Here is a 20,094-nt window from a genome sequence, read left to right on the forward strand (position 1 = left end):
TCTTTTTATATTTTTTCCAAGAAGAGATGTCATGGCTGACTGCAAACATATCTCATCTAGCACAACATGGTCTTTCCTAATAGCTAAGCTGGGGACTGGCTGGAGTCCAGTTCTCCTTACCATACAATGGAGGAGCCTTGCTACTAAACCTTTTCTAGCGGTTGTAATGGGTATATCTTCTTTAAATAATACACGTTGACCAAATCTATAGATTATGAAATATAATATTTCTCTGATATGATTTGGTAAATTTAAGAGTTCTTACCCTGACGTGAAAGGTTTAACACAACAACCAAAATTTATTGGTGCATTGTATGGAGTTCTAAACTAACAATCTATAGTTACATAAAAGAACATCATTATGAAAGCTCTAACATATTACAAAATACAAACCATGAGACAGAAAAGACATAAGACAAACATTTATATTTCAATATTTTTATTGAGAAACCAGCATATTATAACAAAGAACAAGATGGCAAACACAAAGAAAAAGAGGGGGGTCCACCCGCATGGTGGGACAAGATGTAGAATCATAACACTTATCGGTATATAAAAAAAAAAAAGAAATTATCAGACAATAGCATTACAATTCGCCCAAAAAGTGTCATAGCCATCAGGACATACTAGTTTCATAAATCAATAAACAATAATTAAACCAAAATGAACCAGAAGTGACAGAGAGAAAAAGAAACAAAAATTTTTTCAACAAATAGAGTAGGAAAAAAAAGAGAGAGAAACGAAAAGTGAGAGAAAGGAAAAAAAAAAAAAGAAGGGGGGGGGGGGGTCAGCTGCCAGACACTCACGATACAGTGATATAATCAATCCAAGGCTCCCAAGTCCTCTCAAATCTGGACACATCGTCAGTGACAATACTTGTCAGTTTATCATTAACCATTATCCAGTTTAATTTTTGTTTCACTCTTTCCAGCGGGATCAAGGATTGTTTCCAACTTCTAGCTATGGTGATGCGAGCCGCCAGTATTATATATAAAATTAATTTAATCGATTTTTTGGGAATATCAGAGGGTAGTATATTGAACAAGGCCACTTCCGGCGATCTACGGATATTAATTCCCGTCACTGAGAAAAGAAAATTAAACATGCGAATCCAGAATCTACGTACAACTGGACATTTCCACCAGATGTGGAACATGGTACCCTCTTGACCACAGCGTCGGAAACAGCCAGATGAAACGGAAGGATACATTATGGCTAGGCAAGCAGGAACCAAATACCAGCGAAGTAGTGTTTTGTAGTTGGATTCAACAAGATCAGTGTTAATCGAAATCTTCGACAGGGCATGGGCCGCAGCCCGCCAGGTATCTAAATCTAATGAGCTATTTAGATCCCGTTCCCAGAGAGTCATGTAAGATAATTTAGTGAGGGGATCAACCAACAAAGCATAAACAATGGACAAGCGACCTCGCATCATCCCACTTGCCCCTCAGGAGACCTCAAGAGGATTAAGCGCACAAGGTTCTGTGAGTAGTCGAAGCTTGCTATCAATAAAAGAGCAAAGTTGATTATAACGGAATATTTCCCCGCGAGGCATCTTCTAAGAAGTCACAAAATACTGAGGAGACCGAGGGTGAACCCCATCCAAATAATCCCCAATACGTAACAACCCCTTATTAATCCACCATTGGAACCTCGCGAAAGAGAGACCCGGGCAAACTCAGGATTGCCAAACACTGGGGCCAACGGGGTATGCGGAGAGAAGAAAGGTTTACGAGCTCGCCATCTATCCCACACTGACAAAGAATAGGATATAGTAGGGCACAAAATAGGAGGGCGCAATCTGCTGGGAAGCCACATGAGAGTACCAACAGCATATGGACGGCACGAAAGAGCCTCAATCCCAACCCATTGGGGAACATATCCCCTGGCCGTAGTACAAGATAACTGTGCTATTTGGGCCGCCTGAAAGTATGCAAAAAGATTAGGGAGTCCCAAACCACCATGCCTCTTCAAAGAAAATAAGGTAGATTTGTTCAGCCTAGGGCGCTTTCCCCTCCACACAAATCTGGAGACTGCTGCCTGTAGTAAGACCAGTTTGCGTTTGGGGATCATAATTGGTAACGTCCTGAAATAGTACAATAATCTTGGTAGGAAGGTCATTTTAATAGAATTAATTCTACCAAACCAGGAAAGTGAAAGATCCTGCCAGCCTAGTAAATCATTTTTAAGTCGTTTGTAAGACAAACATTTAGATGTAAGTGCAAGTGATCTATCCCATAATTACCATGGAACTGTACGAAGGGCTCCAGTCTCCTAACTGATATTACAAAAAGAACCTCTCTCTCCATCTAGTGTCTATTGTTATAAGCGTCTTCTCCATTCGTTTTCATGGTGTAGCTCTGATTAATTGGCAAATCTATTCCCTTTCATAATTGGTTAACTTCAAATCTCCTGTATTTAGTATACCCCAACCCCCTTTATGGCAAATCTTGGGAAGCCAACAGGTTTGGGCCCCATTGTTAAACTAACTCTGGCACCGAACCGTGTGAAAGAGGATTCTCAGCAGATGAGTGTCAAGACTTCTGTTACACAGTAAATAAATTACAATTAATAGAATATTCCCTCTGGCAACTTAAACCATCCCCAATTATCTGTAGAACAGAGATTTATTAGAAGACATATTACACACCCGCACTGATGGAGCTCTAACTGAAATATATTCATAATTACAATATTATTTACAGTGGTTAATGGAGATTTCACAAAAGCTCATTTTCTAATACACATGGTATACTTATCTACTTTTTGCAGTAGTATTGCACAGAGCAGCCCCGAACCTCCTCTTCTGGGGTCCGTCACCAGTGCTGTTGGCTTTTTCTCTGTGTGCCATGAAAGGATGCTGCTTCCTATAGTGGCACACTTGTGGGTTCACTTCCAAGCCAGGCTGTGTGCTTCCATTGACATACAGTGCAGCTCCAACCCGCCCCCTATTCTTTACTCACAGTATTTGGAGAGAGAGAGAGAAAAGCAGCACTGCTGCAGACAGGCACAGCTCTGGTTCGAGCTGGGACTCGGGTAAGCATAAAGGGAGGTGTGAGGTGCGAGTTTCAATTAGTAGGGCATTTTTTACCTTAATGCAAGGAATGCATTAACCTATATGTAATCCCTCACCTTGTAAAACAACCCATTCAGTTTAAAATAGAAATGACAAAGGCAAAACATTTATGTATAGATGAAATAAAATGTATATATACATTTTTCACCACATACCGTCTGTTCTCAGCTCTATACGTGCTAGGGGAGGAGAAACAGCAGCACATTGATCCTCCTAGTAATTGGCTGGCCTGCGGGTGGGTGGATGGGTGGATTTGAGCAAAAAAAAAAAAGACTGATCATTGGCTTAGCTCCCAGCACAGTCAGAAAAATGACAAAGCTGTGCACTCATGCCTAGTGTGGTCAGTTTTTAATAGGAAATTCTTGGCACAGCAGGCACTTATCAGGAATGTGAAATGTTGGGTTTATATATTCTTTAAAGGAGAAATTTGGAATATAAAAAAAACAAACCTCTGTACTCGCCTATGTGGCTGCAGCATCAGTCTAATGTTCACCAAGGTACTTGCGCCAGTGCTGCATCTACTGTGACTCTGCAGGATCTTGATTACGGGATATTTGGACAACTTACTTCTCTGAGCGGCATCTGCATCAGACCTAGAATGTGATGTTTCATTCACAATTACATCATTGGAGGACTTCAGATGGATCCTGAATCTATGCAAGTCTGCTTGCCTCCCTCCCTTCGGTTGGCGTACCTGGGTGTTCCATGCACTGAAGAAGCTTCAAAACTTTTCTGTGTTTGTATTTGTTAGTTGTTGCATGAGCGTTCTAGGCCTCATGGTCTCTTCCTTCGAAACAGTAGTTTTATGTACAACATCACACCAAAACTCTGCAGAGTTTGACAAAATGTCCTGTGGGTGTGGAAAAACTTGTTGGGGAGCATTGCCTGGGAAGAGCCATGCTGAAGCAGTTTTGATTCTTAAGTTCACTCGGGCTGTTTCTCCCTTGCTGTAGTCTTAGGGAGATTAGTCTCTCTGATGAAGGAGCACATATGCTCCGAATGCACGCCACCATACATCCTGCTTCTCCATCTAGTGATGTGTCATATACATTTTCTGCTTCGCATACGCTTAATCACTTCTTTTTTTTCTTGTGAATTGTTTACCTATCACTAAAGTGCTCTATGTTGGTAATGATGCACTTAGATTGGCATTGCGGTTTCTTTCTTATGTCTGCTCATAGTGTTGCTTCTTGCCCTGATAGCTGGTTCTCTTTATACCAAGAGTGTCCCTAGGATTATATTGTACCAGGATTCCCCCTGCATTCTATGGACTTTTTAATATATCAACTTTAATTCTAATATATGGACTTTAACTTTTATTTTTTTCAGTGTAAATATTGGTCCAGTCACCCCCTTTCCCCACTGCCTGCACCACTCTGATATTTCTCCAAGCGCATTCCAATTTATTTTCTATTTTTTTTGCTCTTTCTCTTTCTCCCTCTGCAACAAGCCAACTTCAGTAGAGAGTGTGAGAAAGTCAGAGGATAGCACAGGAGGGCATTCCTGTAACTCTGGTGGCCTTGGATTAGCCATACTGGGCTTGATTCATTGACCTTGTTTTGGCTGGTCTCTGGCATGCCATGACATCTTCCGCTATGCCCAGACCTTCTATTTCAAGGTCTGATCTACCACTCTGCTTTACAGTCACTGGCTTTAACAGCAAGGCTGTTGAAAGGATGCTCAAGGATAGGGGCCTTTCTTCAGCTGTCATTTCTACCATGCTTCGAGTTTGGAAGTACACCTCACAGGTTCATTTATTATTGTACCTGAAAGGTCTATTTCATCTGGTGCAAATCACTGTTTTCTGTTTTTTTTATTTTGACCTTCCTTCAGCGGAGTGTGGACTAATGGATAGCCCTAAGTATTGTGAAGGGTCAGATATCCGCTCTGACTGTGCTCCTCCAATGCCCTTTGGCTTCTCTGGTTTGTACCTTCATTCTGGAGGGTTACATGGGTCTTCCCACCTACCAGACCTACATTGACGCTGTGGAATCTGAATTTGGTTCTGTCAACCCTACAAAAGCCTCCCTATGAGAACATTTGGGAAATTCCTTTACTTACACTTTCATAAAAAGTGGCCTTTGTGGTAGCTATCATTTCAGCTCACAGGATGTCTGAACTAGCGGCTCCTTCCTGTAAGCAACCGATTTTGGTACTTTAGGGATGAGGTGGTACTTCATCCTAGGTAGTCTTTCCTGCCAAAGGTTGCGCTGACATTTCATTTGAATGAGGACGTTGTCCTACTTTCTCTATGTCCAAATAGCTCTCATCCAAAGGAAATTGCTCTTCATTATTTACATAAATTCTACAGCCTCTATTTGGAAGATGAATTCCCTTTTCATTGTCAGTCCTAGAAAAGAGCTAATGGCCTTCTTGTCTACTATTTCCTGGTGGATTCATCAGACTGTGATTCAGGCTTATGCCATCCCAGGTCAGGAACCTCTTTTTCCTGTTACAGCTCTTTCTACCTGAGCTAAAAAAGAAGGGGGAATGTCACATCCTCCTTATAGTGTGCTCCACACTGGCCCTGGAGGATTCCTGGTTTCTACTCCAGCATTCTTGCTTCCACACTACTCACAGTGAGAGGAGGACACTGGCGAGTCCTGCAGGACAAGGAATATAGCGGCAGTTTATGGTGAGCAAGTATAATCTTTTATCTTGTGAGTTTTTTTATGACCACTAGCTTATAAATCACTTTTTAATCCTGCACTTAAGTTGCGCTTCCCCCTTCTTTTTCTTCTATTTCTTTGTATACAGTGCTGGCATACTCTGGGGACAGCTGCAGTCGGTGCTCATTGTAGTGCATGGACTATATTGGACTCATATCAAAAACCAAGACCTCCACCATGCCTCATCCAGTTATAAACAAACAAAACAAAATGTGGGAAAACATCCCCACAAAACTTTGGACTTTATTGGCACATCACAAGACCAAAAGTAAAATCATAGAAAACTTTATTACAATATATGAATAAAACATACAAAATACATTGATAAAAAGGAATACCAAAACGGTGTGACATGTGTAATTGTGTAGCGTAAAAATACTCCAAAAGGATTAGAGCATAACACATGTATACACCCAACATTTTATTTGGTTCTGGCCAGCTCAGTGGATTGCTTTAAAAAAGGTCTGGATTCTTTTTTAGATACACAGAATATAACTGAATAAGAACATTTATAGGTAACGTTGATCCAGGGAATATCTGATTGCCTCTTGGGGGATCAGGAAGGAATTTTTTTTCCCTGCAGGAGCAAATTGAATCATGCTTTGCTGGGTTTTTTTTTATTGCCTTCCTTTGGACCAACTGTGGGTATAGGATAACTTTTTTTTTTTTTTTTTTTTTTTAAATGGTTGAACTGGATGGACTTTTGTCTTTTTTCAGCCAGACTAACTATGTAAAAAAAAAAATATATATATATATATATATTTATAATATGTAAAACTAAATTACTAAGCAATATGAGTAGCGGTATTCCCGAGTCTGGCTCGGGGTAAAATGCAGCTGTCAATAGCGGTAACCCCAAGCCAGACTCAGGCTGACCGCAATATTATTACCTGGTGCCGATCTGTGTCCCTGCTCCTGTGGTGCCAGCAGCCATCCCCTCCGTTTGTCCCCAGTCTCCTTCCCCGCATCCCTGTGCCTCTCGTTCCCGTCTATCTCACGCTGATCAGTGTGAGTCTGCCGTGCCGTCGGGGGGCGGGGCTTGCGGGAGGCGGGAAGTATAAAAATAGCTCACTGTCAAAATAAAATGTTACTCTGTGCATACATTGTAACTCCACCTGAGATATAGCCATAGTGCAGTTTTTCAGTTTTTGTGACTAAAAAACGGTTTTGCCCTCATGGCTTCCAAAAAGCGCCTCAGTAGCGCTAAAGCAGTTTATGATGAGCTAGCGAACAGCGACAGTGAGGAGCTACTTGAATTGAGTGATAGCGACTCGTGGCGATTTATCTTCAGACATCGAAAGTGAATCTGAGATTGACGTGAGTGATCTGCGCACGTGGTGCACTGTTGATTGCGATACGCCAGCGCTGCCAAGATTTCCCTTTACCAGCTTACCTGATATGAAAATACACGTTGACGGTGACAACCCCTTGGCGTACTTGGAATTGTTTCTGACCGATGAGGTAATTGAAATTATTGTGATGGAGACAAATAGGTACGCAGAGCAACAACTAGGTGCTCCACAGAGCCGGTTTTCACGCGGCAGAAAGTGGGAGCCTGTCACAAAAGAGGACATTTGGCTGTTTCTTGGCCTAATTATTCTGCAAGGAGTGGTGGGGAAACCGCTGCAGAAGTGGTACTGGACCACCAACAAAATGCTCGCCATGCCGTTCTTTGGCACTGTCATGTCGGGGTACAATTTTTCCCTCATTATGAAATTTTTGCACTTTGCAAATAATGAGGATTTTGACGAAACAAGTCATCCGGCTCCCAAGCTAAAAAAAATTTGGGAACCAAATAATTGTACGAAATTTCCAGCAGAGCTATGTGCCAGAGAGAGATATCAGCATAGTCGAAAGTCTAATGACCTACAAAGGAAGGCTCAGCTGGATATATTACATCGCGTCCAAGAGAGCACGATTTGGCGTCAAATCCTATCTGCTGTGCGAATCCTCTACCGGCAACATCTGGAACGCAGTTATATACACCGACAAAGGAACAAAATTTGATGCAAAGTACAGCAGCTACGGACTGGCAACATCTTCCGTCCTGTCACTAATCGAGCCTCTGCTAAACCAAGGCTACTGCATAATGACGGACAATTTTTACACCTCACCAGAACTTTACGAGGTTCTTCTTCAACACAGAACAGATGCCTACGGAACCGTTCAGGCTAACCGGCGCAACCTGCCATCCATGTTTGGAAAAAACAAACTGAAGTCTGGATAATTAGTCACATGGCAGAAAGGCAAAATGATTGCACTGAGATGGCGGGACAAGAAGGATGTGTACCTCATGAGTACCATTCACAATGCCTCCACAGTGATGGTCCAAACAAAAGGTGGCAAAAACATCCAGAAGCCGCAGGTTGTCATTGACTACAACAGAACCATGGGAGGTGTCGACAGAGCTGACCAAGCTATGACGTTTTATCCTGCGATGAGAAAGCAGCAGAGAAAATATCAAAAGATTTTCCGGCATCTTCTGGAACAGTGTTTGTGGAATGCATACGTTCTGTTCTGCAAAAACAGTGAAAAGCCTGTGGTTCATGCGGACTTTATATGGAAATTGGCGGAATCCGTCTTCCTGAAACACCAAACGCCATCAGTGTCTGTGGGTAGATCCGGACAACGTGCTGTGGAAGTTGTCAACCCAGAACGTCTGACTGGACTTCATTTTATGGACCACATCCTACCAACCCAAAAAAAAAAAGGCAGCACCTACCAGAATGTGCATGGTATGTTGCTCTCGGAGAGATGACAGTGGAAAAAAAATCCACAAGGAAACGAGGTTCCACTGTCCTGATTGCGATGTTGGACTTTGTGCAGTCCCATGTTTCAAAATTTACCACACCCGTGATGTTTTCTAAAAAAAAAAAAATGCAGTGTCTGTATAATATTGTTTGGACAGAGTTCCGTGTGTTTGACTTGATTACATTATTTCATTTATTATTATTATTTTTTATTATATTATAATTTATGATTTAATTTGTTAAAATTTATTGCACCAAAGATGTCTACTAGACTCTTGTTTAAACAGATTTCAGGGAGTTAGTCCTAAGAATTACAGGCCTACAATAAAAAAACAACAAATTTCCATTGAAAAAAATGTACCGCTTTTAGGACAGAAATACTGACATCAGACTGCTAGGGAGGTTAAGGAAACTTCTTTCATAGCTCCACCACGACTTAATTGATCAGGAGCCAGATGTACCTGCAATGTTTTTCACACAGCAAGACTAGACATGGCTATCCTCTCTTCATTTTATTGTTTCCTTAAAGGGACATATTTTCTTGCTTTATCATGGCCACGACTAAAAAAATAAAATGTTAATTTGTCCAGTAAATACAAAATCTTGCAGACCATGTTTTCCTTAGCTTACCACCTGTTGTAAAAGCCTGTTTACAAAGATCAATAGCTCAAGCTGAAATGTAAGCACAGATCTGGTACTGATCAGATGGCTTTGTTCAAAGTTGCAATCAGACAATACAGATATCAAGGCAGGCAGCTACTGCTGTGCTGTGTCTTTTAGACAACCAGTAGTAGTCTGGGAATTCTTTGCTAGATATTAAATGTTTACTTGTAACACATATACAGCCCTGGTCAAAATTTTGAAAATGACACAAATATTAATTTACCTGCAAGGAAACATGCAGTCAGCATTGCTTTGCACAAAAAGGGATTCTCAGGCAAGGATATTGCTGCTACTAATATTGCTCCTAAATCAACCATTTATCAGATCATCAATAATTTCAAGGAGAAAGGTTCAATTGTTGTGAAGAAGGCTTCAGGGCACCCAAGTAAGTCCAGCAAGTGCCAGGAACTAAAGTTGATTCAGCTGCAGAATTGGGGCACCACCAGTGCAGAGCTTGCTCAGGAATGGCAGCAGGCAGGTGTGAGTGCATTGGCACGCACAGTGAGGCGAAGATTTTTGGAGGATGGTGTGTTGTCATAAAGGGCAGCAAAGCCACTTCTTTCCAGGAAAAACATTAGGGACAGACTGATGTTCTGCAAAAGGTACAGGGATTGGACTCCTGAGAACTGGGGTAAAGACTTTTTCTCTGATGAATCTCCTTTCCAATTTTTGAGGCATCCGGAAAAAAACCTTGCCCGGAGAAGAAACATGAGCGCTACCATAAGTCCCTTTCATGCCAATGGTAAATCATCCATGTGTGTGCTTGCTTCTCAGCCAAGGGAGTGGGCTTACTCACAGTTTTGCCTAAGAAAAAAGCCATTAATAAAGATTGGTACAAAAACATCCTCCAAGAGCAACTTCTCCCAACCATCCAAGAACAGTTTGGTGACGAACAATGCCTTTTCCAGCATGATGGAGCACCTTGCCATAAGGCAAAAGTGATAACGAAGTGGCTTGGGGAAAAAAAAACATTGAAATTTTGGGTCCATGGCCATGAAACTCCCCAGACCTTAATCCCATTGAGAACTTGTAGTCAATCCTCAAGAGGCGAGTGAACAAAAAAAGCCCCAAACATTCTAACAGACTCCAAACATTGATTATGCAAGAATCAGCTGCCATCAGTCAGGATGTGGCCCAGAAGTTGATTGATAGCATGCCAGGGTGAATTGCAGAAGTCTGGAAAAAGAAGGGTCAACACTGCAACTATTGACTGTTCGCATAAACCTAACATAATTGTCAGTAAAAGCCTTTGAGACTTATGAAATGCTTGTAATTACGCATGGTGTCTTTAGATCTTTTTGTCTGATGTTACTATGGTATACTGAAGTAGCAGACTTTTGGCGAAAGCTGTAATGAAAAAAGTAAACGCACACCATTTCACTATCTAGATGGAGAAATATATATATATATATATATATATATCACTTTTGATTTTTTTTTGATTTTTTTTTTTAAACATCAGTTTAAATCTTTTTAAGTAATATCAACACAAAGTAATTTTTTTTTTTTTTTAACTGGATCTTGGTCTTATCAGTAAGATGGTATTCTAGCTCTGAACTTGGACACACTGCATGCAGAGAGAGGCTTGTCAATGATAATATACTTTTTTTGTTACACTACCCATCAATCAAATATGGATGTTTAGTAACTGTTCTTCTGAAAAAATCACATATATCAGCATTTTTGTTTAGATCCTGTCGTTTGTTTTTGTTCCAACAGTTTAATGGGATAAATCTGAGAAATGCAACTGAGCAGCAAGCAAGACTGATTATTGGGCAGCAGTGTGATACCATCACCATCTTGGCTCAGTACAATCCTCATATGTGCCAACCCCTCCACTCGCGATCCAGGTGACGTATCTTGTGAGGTTACTTTCTGCGTTGCAAATTTTTGTTTGTGAATATTAAGTCATTTAATTTTATAGAACAGGAAATAGGCAGTCTTTTTAATAAACCTCTTAGACCGTTACATGCAGTTTTTATTACTTTCATTGGGAATGTATTTACATGATTATATTATATAGTCAAAGCTATGAGCTTGTTGGACATCCCATTCCAAAACCTTTTCATTTAATATGGAGTCCCCCACCATCCGACATATTTGTGGCTATAGTAGCCTCTGCCATTTTGAGTGTGTCTTTTGGAATGTTTTCCTATTCTGCCAAAAGCGGATTTGTAAGGTCAGTTATTGATGGATAAGAAGACCTGACTCACTATATATGCATTCCCATTTGTCCTAAAAGTATTCTTCAGGGTAAAGGTCAGGGCACTCGGCAGGTCGTTCAAGTTCTTTAACACCAAACTCTTCAAACCATGTCTTTATAGACTTGTTGGGTGAAACTGAACGCACTTTGTCTACAGCTTTTGCCTTACTCCTCACTGGAATAACGTGAACTCATTCATATGGAGGCATGGCCACTTACCTTTAACCATTGAGTGCATTTTCTCTGTGTCTTTTTTTTTTTTTTTTTTTTAATTTTACAATTATCTGGACAAACACAGCACAACTGTGTTTTTACAAGTGTTTTTTTGATCACAAGAAACCATTCCATTTCAATTTTATGTTGCAGCCTATAACTACAGTTTAATTTTTCTCAGTAATCTACACTCAGTACCACAAAATGACAAAGTGAAAACAGAATTTTAGAAATGTCTGTGAATTTATTAAAAAAAAAAACCTGAAATATCACGTACTTCTGTATTCAGACCCTTTGGTCAGTACTTTGATGAAGCACCTTTGGCAGCAATTACAGCCTTGGGTCTTCTTCCTTTTTTTTTTTTTTTTTTTTTTTTTTTTTTTTTTTTTTGGTATGATGCAAACAACTTTTTGCACACCTGGATTGGGGGTTTCTTGCCATTCTTTACAAACTCTCTCAAGCTCAGTCAGGTTGGATGGGGACCGTCAGTGGACAGCCATTTTCAGGTTTCAGAGTCAGAGCTCTGGCTGGGCCACTCTAGGACATGCACCACAGATTTGTCCCTAAAGCCACTCCTGTGTTGTCTTGGCTGTATGCTTAGGATCGTTGACATGTTGGATTGTGACCCTTTGACTTTGAGGTCCTGAGCGCTACTTTGCTCCATTCAGCTTTTCCTCAACCCTGACCAGTCTCCCAGTCCCTGCTGCTGAAAAACATCTCCAAAGCACTTGGGGGTGTATAGCACTGAAGAGAGGCCACTCTACCATAAAGTCTAGATAGGTGAAGGGCTGCAGTGATGGCTGTCCTTCTGGAAGTTTCTCCCATCTCCACACAGGATCTTTGGAGCTCAGTCAGTGACCATCAGGTTTTTGGTCACCTCTTACGAAAGCCCTTCTTCGGTGATTGCTCATTTTGGCCAGGGAAAACAGTTCTTGGAAGAGTACTCTTCCAAACCTCTTCCATTTGAGAATTGTAGAGGCCATTGTGATCTTAGGAACCTTCAGTGCAGCATATTTTTTTATTTTTTATTTTTTTTGTAGCCTTCCCCAGATCTGTATTTTTGCAATAATCCTGTCTCTGAGATCTGTAAGCAGTTCCTTTTGACCTCATGGCTTTTGCTTTGATACAGTATTCATTGTCAGTTGTGAGGCCTTTTGCGAGACAATGTGTGCCTTTCCAAATCATGTCCAATTAATTTAATTTACCACCGGTGGACTCCAAGGTGTAGAAACATCTTAGCGATGATCAAGAGAAATTGGAGACACCTGAGCTAAATTTCAAGTGTCCTTGCAAAGGATCTGAATATTTATGCCTATGTGATATTTCTGTGTCTACCTTTTCATACATTTGGAAACATTTCTAAAATTCTGCTTCCAGTTTGTCATGAGGTACTGAGCGTAGATTGAGAACAAAAAAAAATTAAACCGCTATAGCATCAGGCTGCAACATAACACAATTGAAAAAAGTGAAGGGGGTCTGAACACTTTATGAATGCACTGTAATTTTTCACTAACATACAGGTGTAGCATTCCAGATCCTTGCACACCCAAACATTCAGTCCCTCTGTGTGCTTTGTGATGATGGTGGAGTTCACTCTTTGCACATTTCATCCCAACCGCCATTTACAGCCACTTAGGGCAGGCATGTAGAAGGGCTTACCAATTTAGTTGATACAAATATATATTTTCCTTATCTTTGAAACTACCTACTTTATCACTGTATATATTTTGTAAATATTCCTACAGTTCACGACTGGATGCAAGTACTTCTCATTCCACGCCGCATGGAAGTGGAGCGGCGACACCTGACAATCATTCCGTTATTGACACTGTGAGTGAGCAAGATGAGGGAACTATGACTCCGCCTTCAAAGGAAACCACACCCAGCACAAGTCCCCGCAGCTCTCTCAAGTAATATATAAAATTTTTTCATGCTTGCCTTTCTTCATAGTCCATGATACCTTAACAGAAGTTTTTGCTTTTTCTACATAGTTTTATTTTTTTCCTTGCAGCATTTTTAACGATTAGCGCTACACTAAAGTAAATGCTTCATTTTTATTACTTTTGATTCAACTGTCACCATTTTCTAGAAAGGTTCAGATGATATGAATGTGAACTTGACGCACATGTGCCATTAAACGAGAAGTAGGACCTAATCTCTTTTGGCCCTACTTCTCCTGTGGATCACAGGAGTGCACTTAGTTCTGCACACCTGTGACTTATTTTCAGCCAACAGCAGGCTAAAGCCTGCTGTCTGCTGATGTCACTGAGCTGGTACAGGCACTGGAGAGAACCTGACTTTAAAGTTGGTGTCCTCCCAGATTCCTGACCGGCAGCTGGCTCAGCCTCTCAGCATGCCACTGAAGGCCTGAGCCAGCTGCTCCTGCCCCCTCCACAGCCCAGTGCTCTAGTGAGCACTGGAGTGGCAGAGCAAAAAGTGGTGACTGACAGTCATCAGCTGTCTGCTCACTGAAGACGGAGAACTGAGCAATCAGCAGTCTTTGATCGCTCAGTTCTCTGTCATAGAAGTCGTGGAGGGCAGATGCATTCTGATGCTGCATCCACATAAGTGAGTATGACTGTTTTGTTTTTGAAATTCTGAAATTCTTTTTAAATGTGTATGTAAACTCTGATTTGATCCCTTTTTGTTCTGTTAACCACTTGACGATTGGGCTATAGCTGGATGACCGCTACAGCACGGTCATCCTGTTCTGGGAGGGTGTCCTATGATGTCTTCCTAGAACCGCGCATCCGGCGCTGTCTGTGATTCCTGTCTCCTTTGGATGCAGCTGATCACATGACACGGTAAAGGACCAATCACAGCGGCCTTTTACCACGTGATCAGCTGTGTGAAATCACAGCTGATCACCATGTAAACACACTTGCAGTTATCGGCCGTGCTTTCCACACACTGTCACAGCATGAGGAAAGTTCTGCCAATAACTGGCAACTGTGAAAGGAGACATCTACACTGATAATCAGCCACTGATTATCAGTGCAGCCCCAAAAGTGCCCAACAGTGTAGTCGATCTGTGCCCGTCAGTACCTATCATTGCCGCTTATCAGTGCTGCCTCATCAGTCCCACCACATTAGTGCAGCCTCATCAACAAACATCAGTGAAGGAGAACAATTACCTGTTTGCAAAATTTTACAATAGAAACTAAGAGAACCCTTTTTTGTTTAGCAGAAAATAAAACTCCCAATGGTGATTAAATGCCACCAAAACAAAGCTCCTATTTGTGTGGAAAAAAATGATAAAGATTTCATATGGGTACAGTGTTGCATGCCCGCGCAGTTGTAATTCAAACTACAACAGCACTGAAAGCTGAAAGCTGGCCTGGGCAGGAAGGGGGTAAATGTGCCCAGTACATTCCATTGAAAGTCTTTTTTTGATGAGAGCAAAAAATACTTGTTTCTGTAAAATCAGAAAGAAAAAACATCTTTGAGCTTATAACTTTCTGTGAACTGTGCTTCTGCTGCAATAAAATCTCATGTAGTGTCGTCATCCTTGCCCATGTCTCCTCTATGAACGACAGAAAACTTCTGCCATTATGTGCAGAGGGGGGACGTCGGTTCTGTAGTTCGAATTGGAGCTAGCTGCCTAGGGTGACAAGATGCTTCTCCATAGCTACACTACAGTGAAGTGAGCATTGTCACACTAAGACAGGAAGTGTGTTACTAGAAGGATCACCTGGAGGTGATAAAAGGAAAAGAAACTACAAAAATAAAATGCAGGCACCATGTCTAAGGACACGTAAGCCGCAGTATTTTAAATATTTTGTATATGAGCTTAAATGTGCTTAAAGTCATATTACAGCAATTTTGTAACATTGTCCTTGTTTTTGTTTTTTGTATATTCATGTCTGTGTGCAGCGTACGCATGCTGTATATGTCATGATTTTTTTATTGAAGTTCTCTTTTTTTGGTTTAGGACACCTATGGATGGTGTAAAAAGGCATTCAGAAGTCCGTACAGTCACCCTTTCTAAATCCCCAGTAGAGCTTGGAATGCAGATCTGTGGAGGTAATCTTTATGGGATATTTGTGATGGATTTTGATGAGGAGATTGCAGCCGGTGGACTGTCGGGGTTACTTCCAGGAGACCTGATTCTAGAAGTAAGTGGAAAGTATATGTTTATACATAGTGAGTGGGACTGTTGCTCCTTCTGAATAAAAGGCCAAAATATAAGTTACAGCTTTTTACTGATCGTACATCCCAAGATACAGGGTGACTTCATCTTCATTATGATGGGGTAATGCTGCCGTCTATATGGGATTAAACACTGGCAAAAAGACAGGAAATCCCCTCCTAGGAATAACCCCTTTCCACTAGGCATGGCTTCAATTATTTTGCTAGTGTGTTAGGTGATGGTGATGTCTGTGCAGTCTTTGAATGAAAAAGTGGCTAGCATCTTAACCATTCCATATGAGATTAAGAGACGAGCTCTCGCTGGATCCATTTTCCTGTGGATTTTCTGCGCTCAGAGGATTTGACCCTGGACATGAGGGACAGCCTGTAATGCTGCTGGTCAGAGCTGAACCTTGTGCAATGACATATTGCTTTGTGGACCAGTATGCATATATACAGCTCGAGGGCAGTGGTTCCTAGCTGCGAAGTCCAGTCCTTGAAGGCCCTTGTGGCACTGCCACCATGAGAGAACCCTCCTCCCAGGAGGTCCTGTGGCATTGACTAGTAAATGCCCTGTGGTAGACCCTGCTAGCATCGTCTCCCTATATACGTTTCAGCAGGCCATGTATCATCAATAGCAGAGAGTACAGTGGATCTCCACACAAATGCTGGAGATGAGAAAATCGTCTTTGAAAGTCCTGACTACAGATGGCAGCTGGTGGGCTGGGGTGGAGTTTTGGACAATCTCTTGGTACAGGAAACTTGGTCACTGCAAGTTTGTTGCCCATCAACATCCTGGAATGGAGGGTGATTCTCCTTGTCCTACTTCATTGGTCAGTGCAGCTGAAGGACTTCCTGCGAGGGTTCAGTCGGATAATGCCAAGGCTGGGATGTACATAAATCCATCAAGGAGGCCCCACCAGTTGGGCAGCCCAGGAGGAAGTGGTTATCCTCCTGTCTTCAGTGTAACTTGATGTTCCCTCACTGTCCACCATTCACATTCCTGGCATATAAATTTGTCATGCAGAATTCAACAACTGTCTCCTGGGGAGTGGGCTTTTCACCCAGAAGTGTTCCAGGAGCTCTGCCAACCAAGCGGATCCCTGGATGTGAATCTACTGTGCAGGATTCAAATGGAAGGAACTCCAGTGATTCTGATTGCCCAGACCTGGCCCCAAAGAGCTTGGTTCACTGACATTGTGAACACGTCAGTGGCCGTCCCTCTGACCCTGCGGGATCAACCCCAACCTTTCCTGTTGCAAGGTTTGATCTTCCATCTTCATAGTCGCTGGCTTTAATGGCATTTCTGTTGAAGCCAAAATCTTGAGATACAGAGGAGTCTCTGATTTGGTCACTCTATCCTACTGAAGGCTTGTACGATGACTTCAAGGAAGATTTACCACACGACTTTTGTTGTGGGTCGCATCCTGGCATTTCTCCACTCTCCTGGGACTGGCCTGGATTACTATCAAGATTTTAGCCTTAGCAGTCCTCTTTCAGAGACCAATTGCTTTACTGTCTTTGAGTGCCTTTTGTGCAAGATGTCACACGTATTCTTCTTCCGGTTAAGAGTCCGTTGACTCCATGGGACCTCAACCTGGTACTATCTGTGTTAAAGAAATCTTGGCTTTGAACCCATCTAAGTTTATTCCTTTAGTCCTTCTGACCCAAAAGGTTATATTTCTGGTTACCACTTAGGCTCAGAGCCTCAGAATTGACTGCTCCTTCCTGTATAGAGCTATTCCTGTCACTCCACTGTGATGACATGGTCCAACGGCTTTGCCGTCTTTTTTACCTAAGGTGGTTTTCTTGTTTGATCTTAGCCAGGACATTCTTACATTTTTTCTGTCCTTTGCCTTAGATGCTGGGGCACAAGGCCATCAGGTGTTGAAGGTGACTGTTGCAATTCGAAGTTGACTGTTGCACAATTCCCTCTTTGTATTCCCTGAAAGCCTTAGGAAGGGTCACACATTTTCCAAATTTACCATTTTTGCAATGGCTCAGTCATTTTTGTTTCTCAAGCTTCTGGTCTGAAGAGGAAAGTTCTCCACCATTATCTCTGATGGCTCATTCTACCAACAGTGTTGGTGCCTCCTGAGCTGTTCATCATCAGGTTTCAGTGGCTCAAGATTGTAAAGCTGCTACCTGGTCTTTGGTTCATACTTTTTTAAAATGTGGGTGTTTCAGCCAATGAGGATGCTACTTTTGGTCATTCAATTTTGCAGGCTACTGTGCAAGATTCTGACTTGTTTTGGTTCAGTTATTTGAGCCTGTTGGCTTGTCTTCCCATCATATTCAGTGCTTTGGGACATGTTTATCGTAATGAAGATGCATTGTGTCCTGGGATGAACACTGATAATTCCTATTGTTAGGTTAAAAATGATAAAGTTTTGATACAACTAGCACTAATTTTCTTGATATTTTATGAAAAACTGTTCCTCCTTTCTGTGAAGCTTTGGGTATTCTTTAGGTTTTAGATTACCCTTCTTTGATATGATTACTCAGGAAAAAGGGGATATTCTTGTGATTGCAGAAACATTTGTTTATAGATATAAAAATATATATATAATATATATACATACACTGAAATACCTTTTTGTATACATGATCACATACCGTAAGTTCTCAGCTGAGTAAAAGCTTGGGCAGGAGAAACAGGAGTACACTGATCTTCATTTCATAGGTTGAATAAGAGCTTGGGGGGGTGTCAGGACAAGTCTGGTCATTGGGTGGGGGGGAGGCGGAGTTCTCAGCATAGATGGGGAACTGACCACTGTGTGTTCTCCTGTTTAGCGTGATCATTTTTTAATAGGAAAGCAGAGGGACTGGCAGGAACACCAGGGATTTCACACAAAAGCAATGCAAAGAGAACAGGCTACTCTTTCTTACAAGTACCATGGTATAGCAGGCACTTATTAGGAATGTGAAATGTTGGGTTTACATTTTCTTTAATCACTTGCCGTCCGGAAGATTTATTCCCCTTCATGACCAGGCCATTTTTTCCTATACAGCGCTGCACTACTTTATCGGACAATTGAGCTGTCATGCAACACTGCACAGAAATGTGATGGTTTTTGATCACCACTGGGTTTTTTATGTTTTGTGCTATAAATGAAAAATGACCAAAATTTAAAAAAAAAAAAAAAAAAAAATTTTTTTTTTACTTTTTGCTATAAAATATATCCCATACAAAAAAAAATCCCGGACCTGCTAATCAGCATGTCAGGGAGCCAATTGCAGAGCGGGTAGGGCTCGCGCTCCCCCAACTCGAAAAGAAAATCGTGTGTATATTTACGTGATTTTGCACAGCTGATATGCATTGTAGCAGTAAAGCTCTTGGATTTATAACTCTCTAAAGCCTTGTACTCACGATGAGAATATTGAACGAAAAACACCACTTTCGGAGTGATCATACAATAATCTGATTGTTAGGACACCGCTTTCGACAGCTGATCACGACAGTTCATGCAAAAATATCCAAAGGGACAAGCACAAAAATTTTTCTCATGCATAAAAAAAAAAAACTTGAGTGACCAAGACAATACAATGCATTACATCAGTTCTGAAGTTGTATTTTTCTTTTCGTGAATTTTTTTAACTTTATTCACTTTCATAACCTATTAATTTGTGATATGAGACTATCATGCAAAAAACAAAATTAAAAAAATGGATGATCATTCCTCCACTATTCTCAATGTGTGTTAAGATGATATGTTTAGTGTATGTGCATTTAAGTAGAAACAGAGATATAGAATGAATGGACATTTTTGCCTACTGTTAAAATGTTTTGATGAAATGAGGTAATGCTGCTTTTAAAATATCATGGCATTAATGTCCAGTTTTGCTGTTGTCTTTTCTAGAAATCCATGTGAAGCACTATAATTTCATTTCTGCAGCTGGGCCAGCTGTCTTTTCTGCCTTTTTTTTCTCCATTCTGTTTTTATTGATTTTTTTTTTCCAATAAGGAATAGAACACAGAAAGGAAAGGAGCAAGAAGGGAGGGGGGCGGCGGCGGCGGCAACGTCAGAACTTGATCTGATCTGAACAATAGGGGGTCAGTTGTTGATTACTACATTCAGTAGTGCAAGAATACAATAATAACCAGATGTTAAACCACCTGGCAGTGCAGGGTCGGGTGGCTGTTTATAAACGACCTCCCCGCACCCTGCTTGTGCGCGCTCCCTGGGAGCGCGCAGCACCGCGATCCGGTGCCCGCTGTGTCCTCCGGACACAGTGGAACACCGATTGTCGGACGGGACCTCTGTGCGAGGTCCCAATCATGTGATCACTGATTGGACAATCAGTGAGCACATGCAGAGTAGTAAGCAAGATGTCACTTGTGACATCATTGCTTACTACGTGTGAAATCTGTGAATGATCTCAGAGGTCATA

The 20,094-nt window shown here is 41.4% G+C and overlaps 1 protein-coding gene across 7 annotated transcripts in view; it reads left to right on the forward strand.

Moving 5' to 3' along the window:
• Positions 1–20,094, forward strand: part of DLG5 (discs large MAGUK scaffold protein 5) — a 237,021-nt gene that overhangs the window by 171,460 nt on the left and 45,467 nt on the right. For all 7 annotated transcript variants that reach the window (XM_089682542.1, XM_089682544.1, XM_089682546.1 and 4 more), the window contains 3 exons: positions 10,878–11,008; positions 13,320–13,484; positions 15,506–15,689. In XM_089682542.1, the coding sequence (XP_089538668.1) occupies positions 10,878–11,008; positions 13,320–13,484; positions 15,506–15,689 (480 nt within the window). The remainder of the gene's footprint in view (positions 1–10,877; positions 11,009–13,319; positions 13,485–15,505; positions 15,690–20,094) is intronic.

This window comes from Staurois parvus, unplaced genomic scaffold (genome assembly GCF_062004578.1).
Source record: "Staurois parvus isolate SC_StPar_1 unplaced genomic scaffold, SC_StPar_1.0 ptg000291l, whole genome shotgun sequence".
Classification (NCBI taxonomy): domain Eukaryota; kingdom Metazoa; phylum Chordata; class Amphibia; order Anura; family Ranidae; genus Staurois; species Staurois parvus.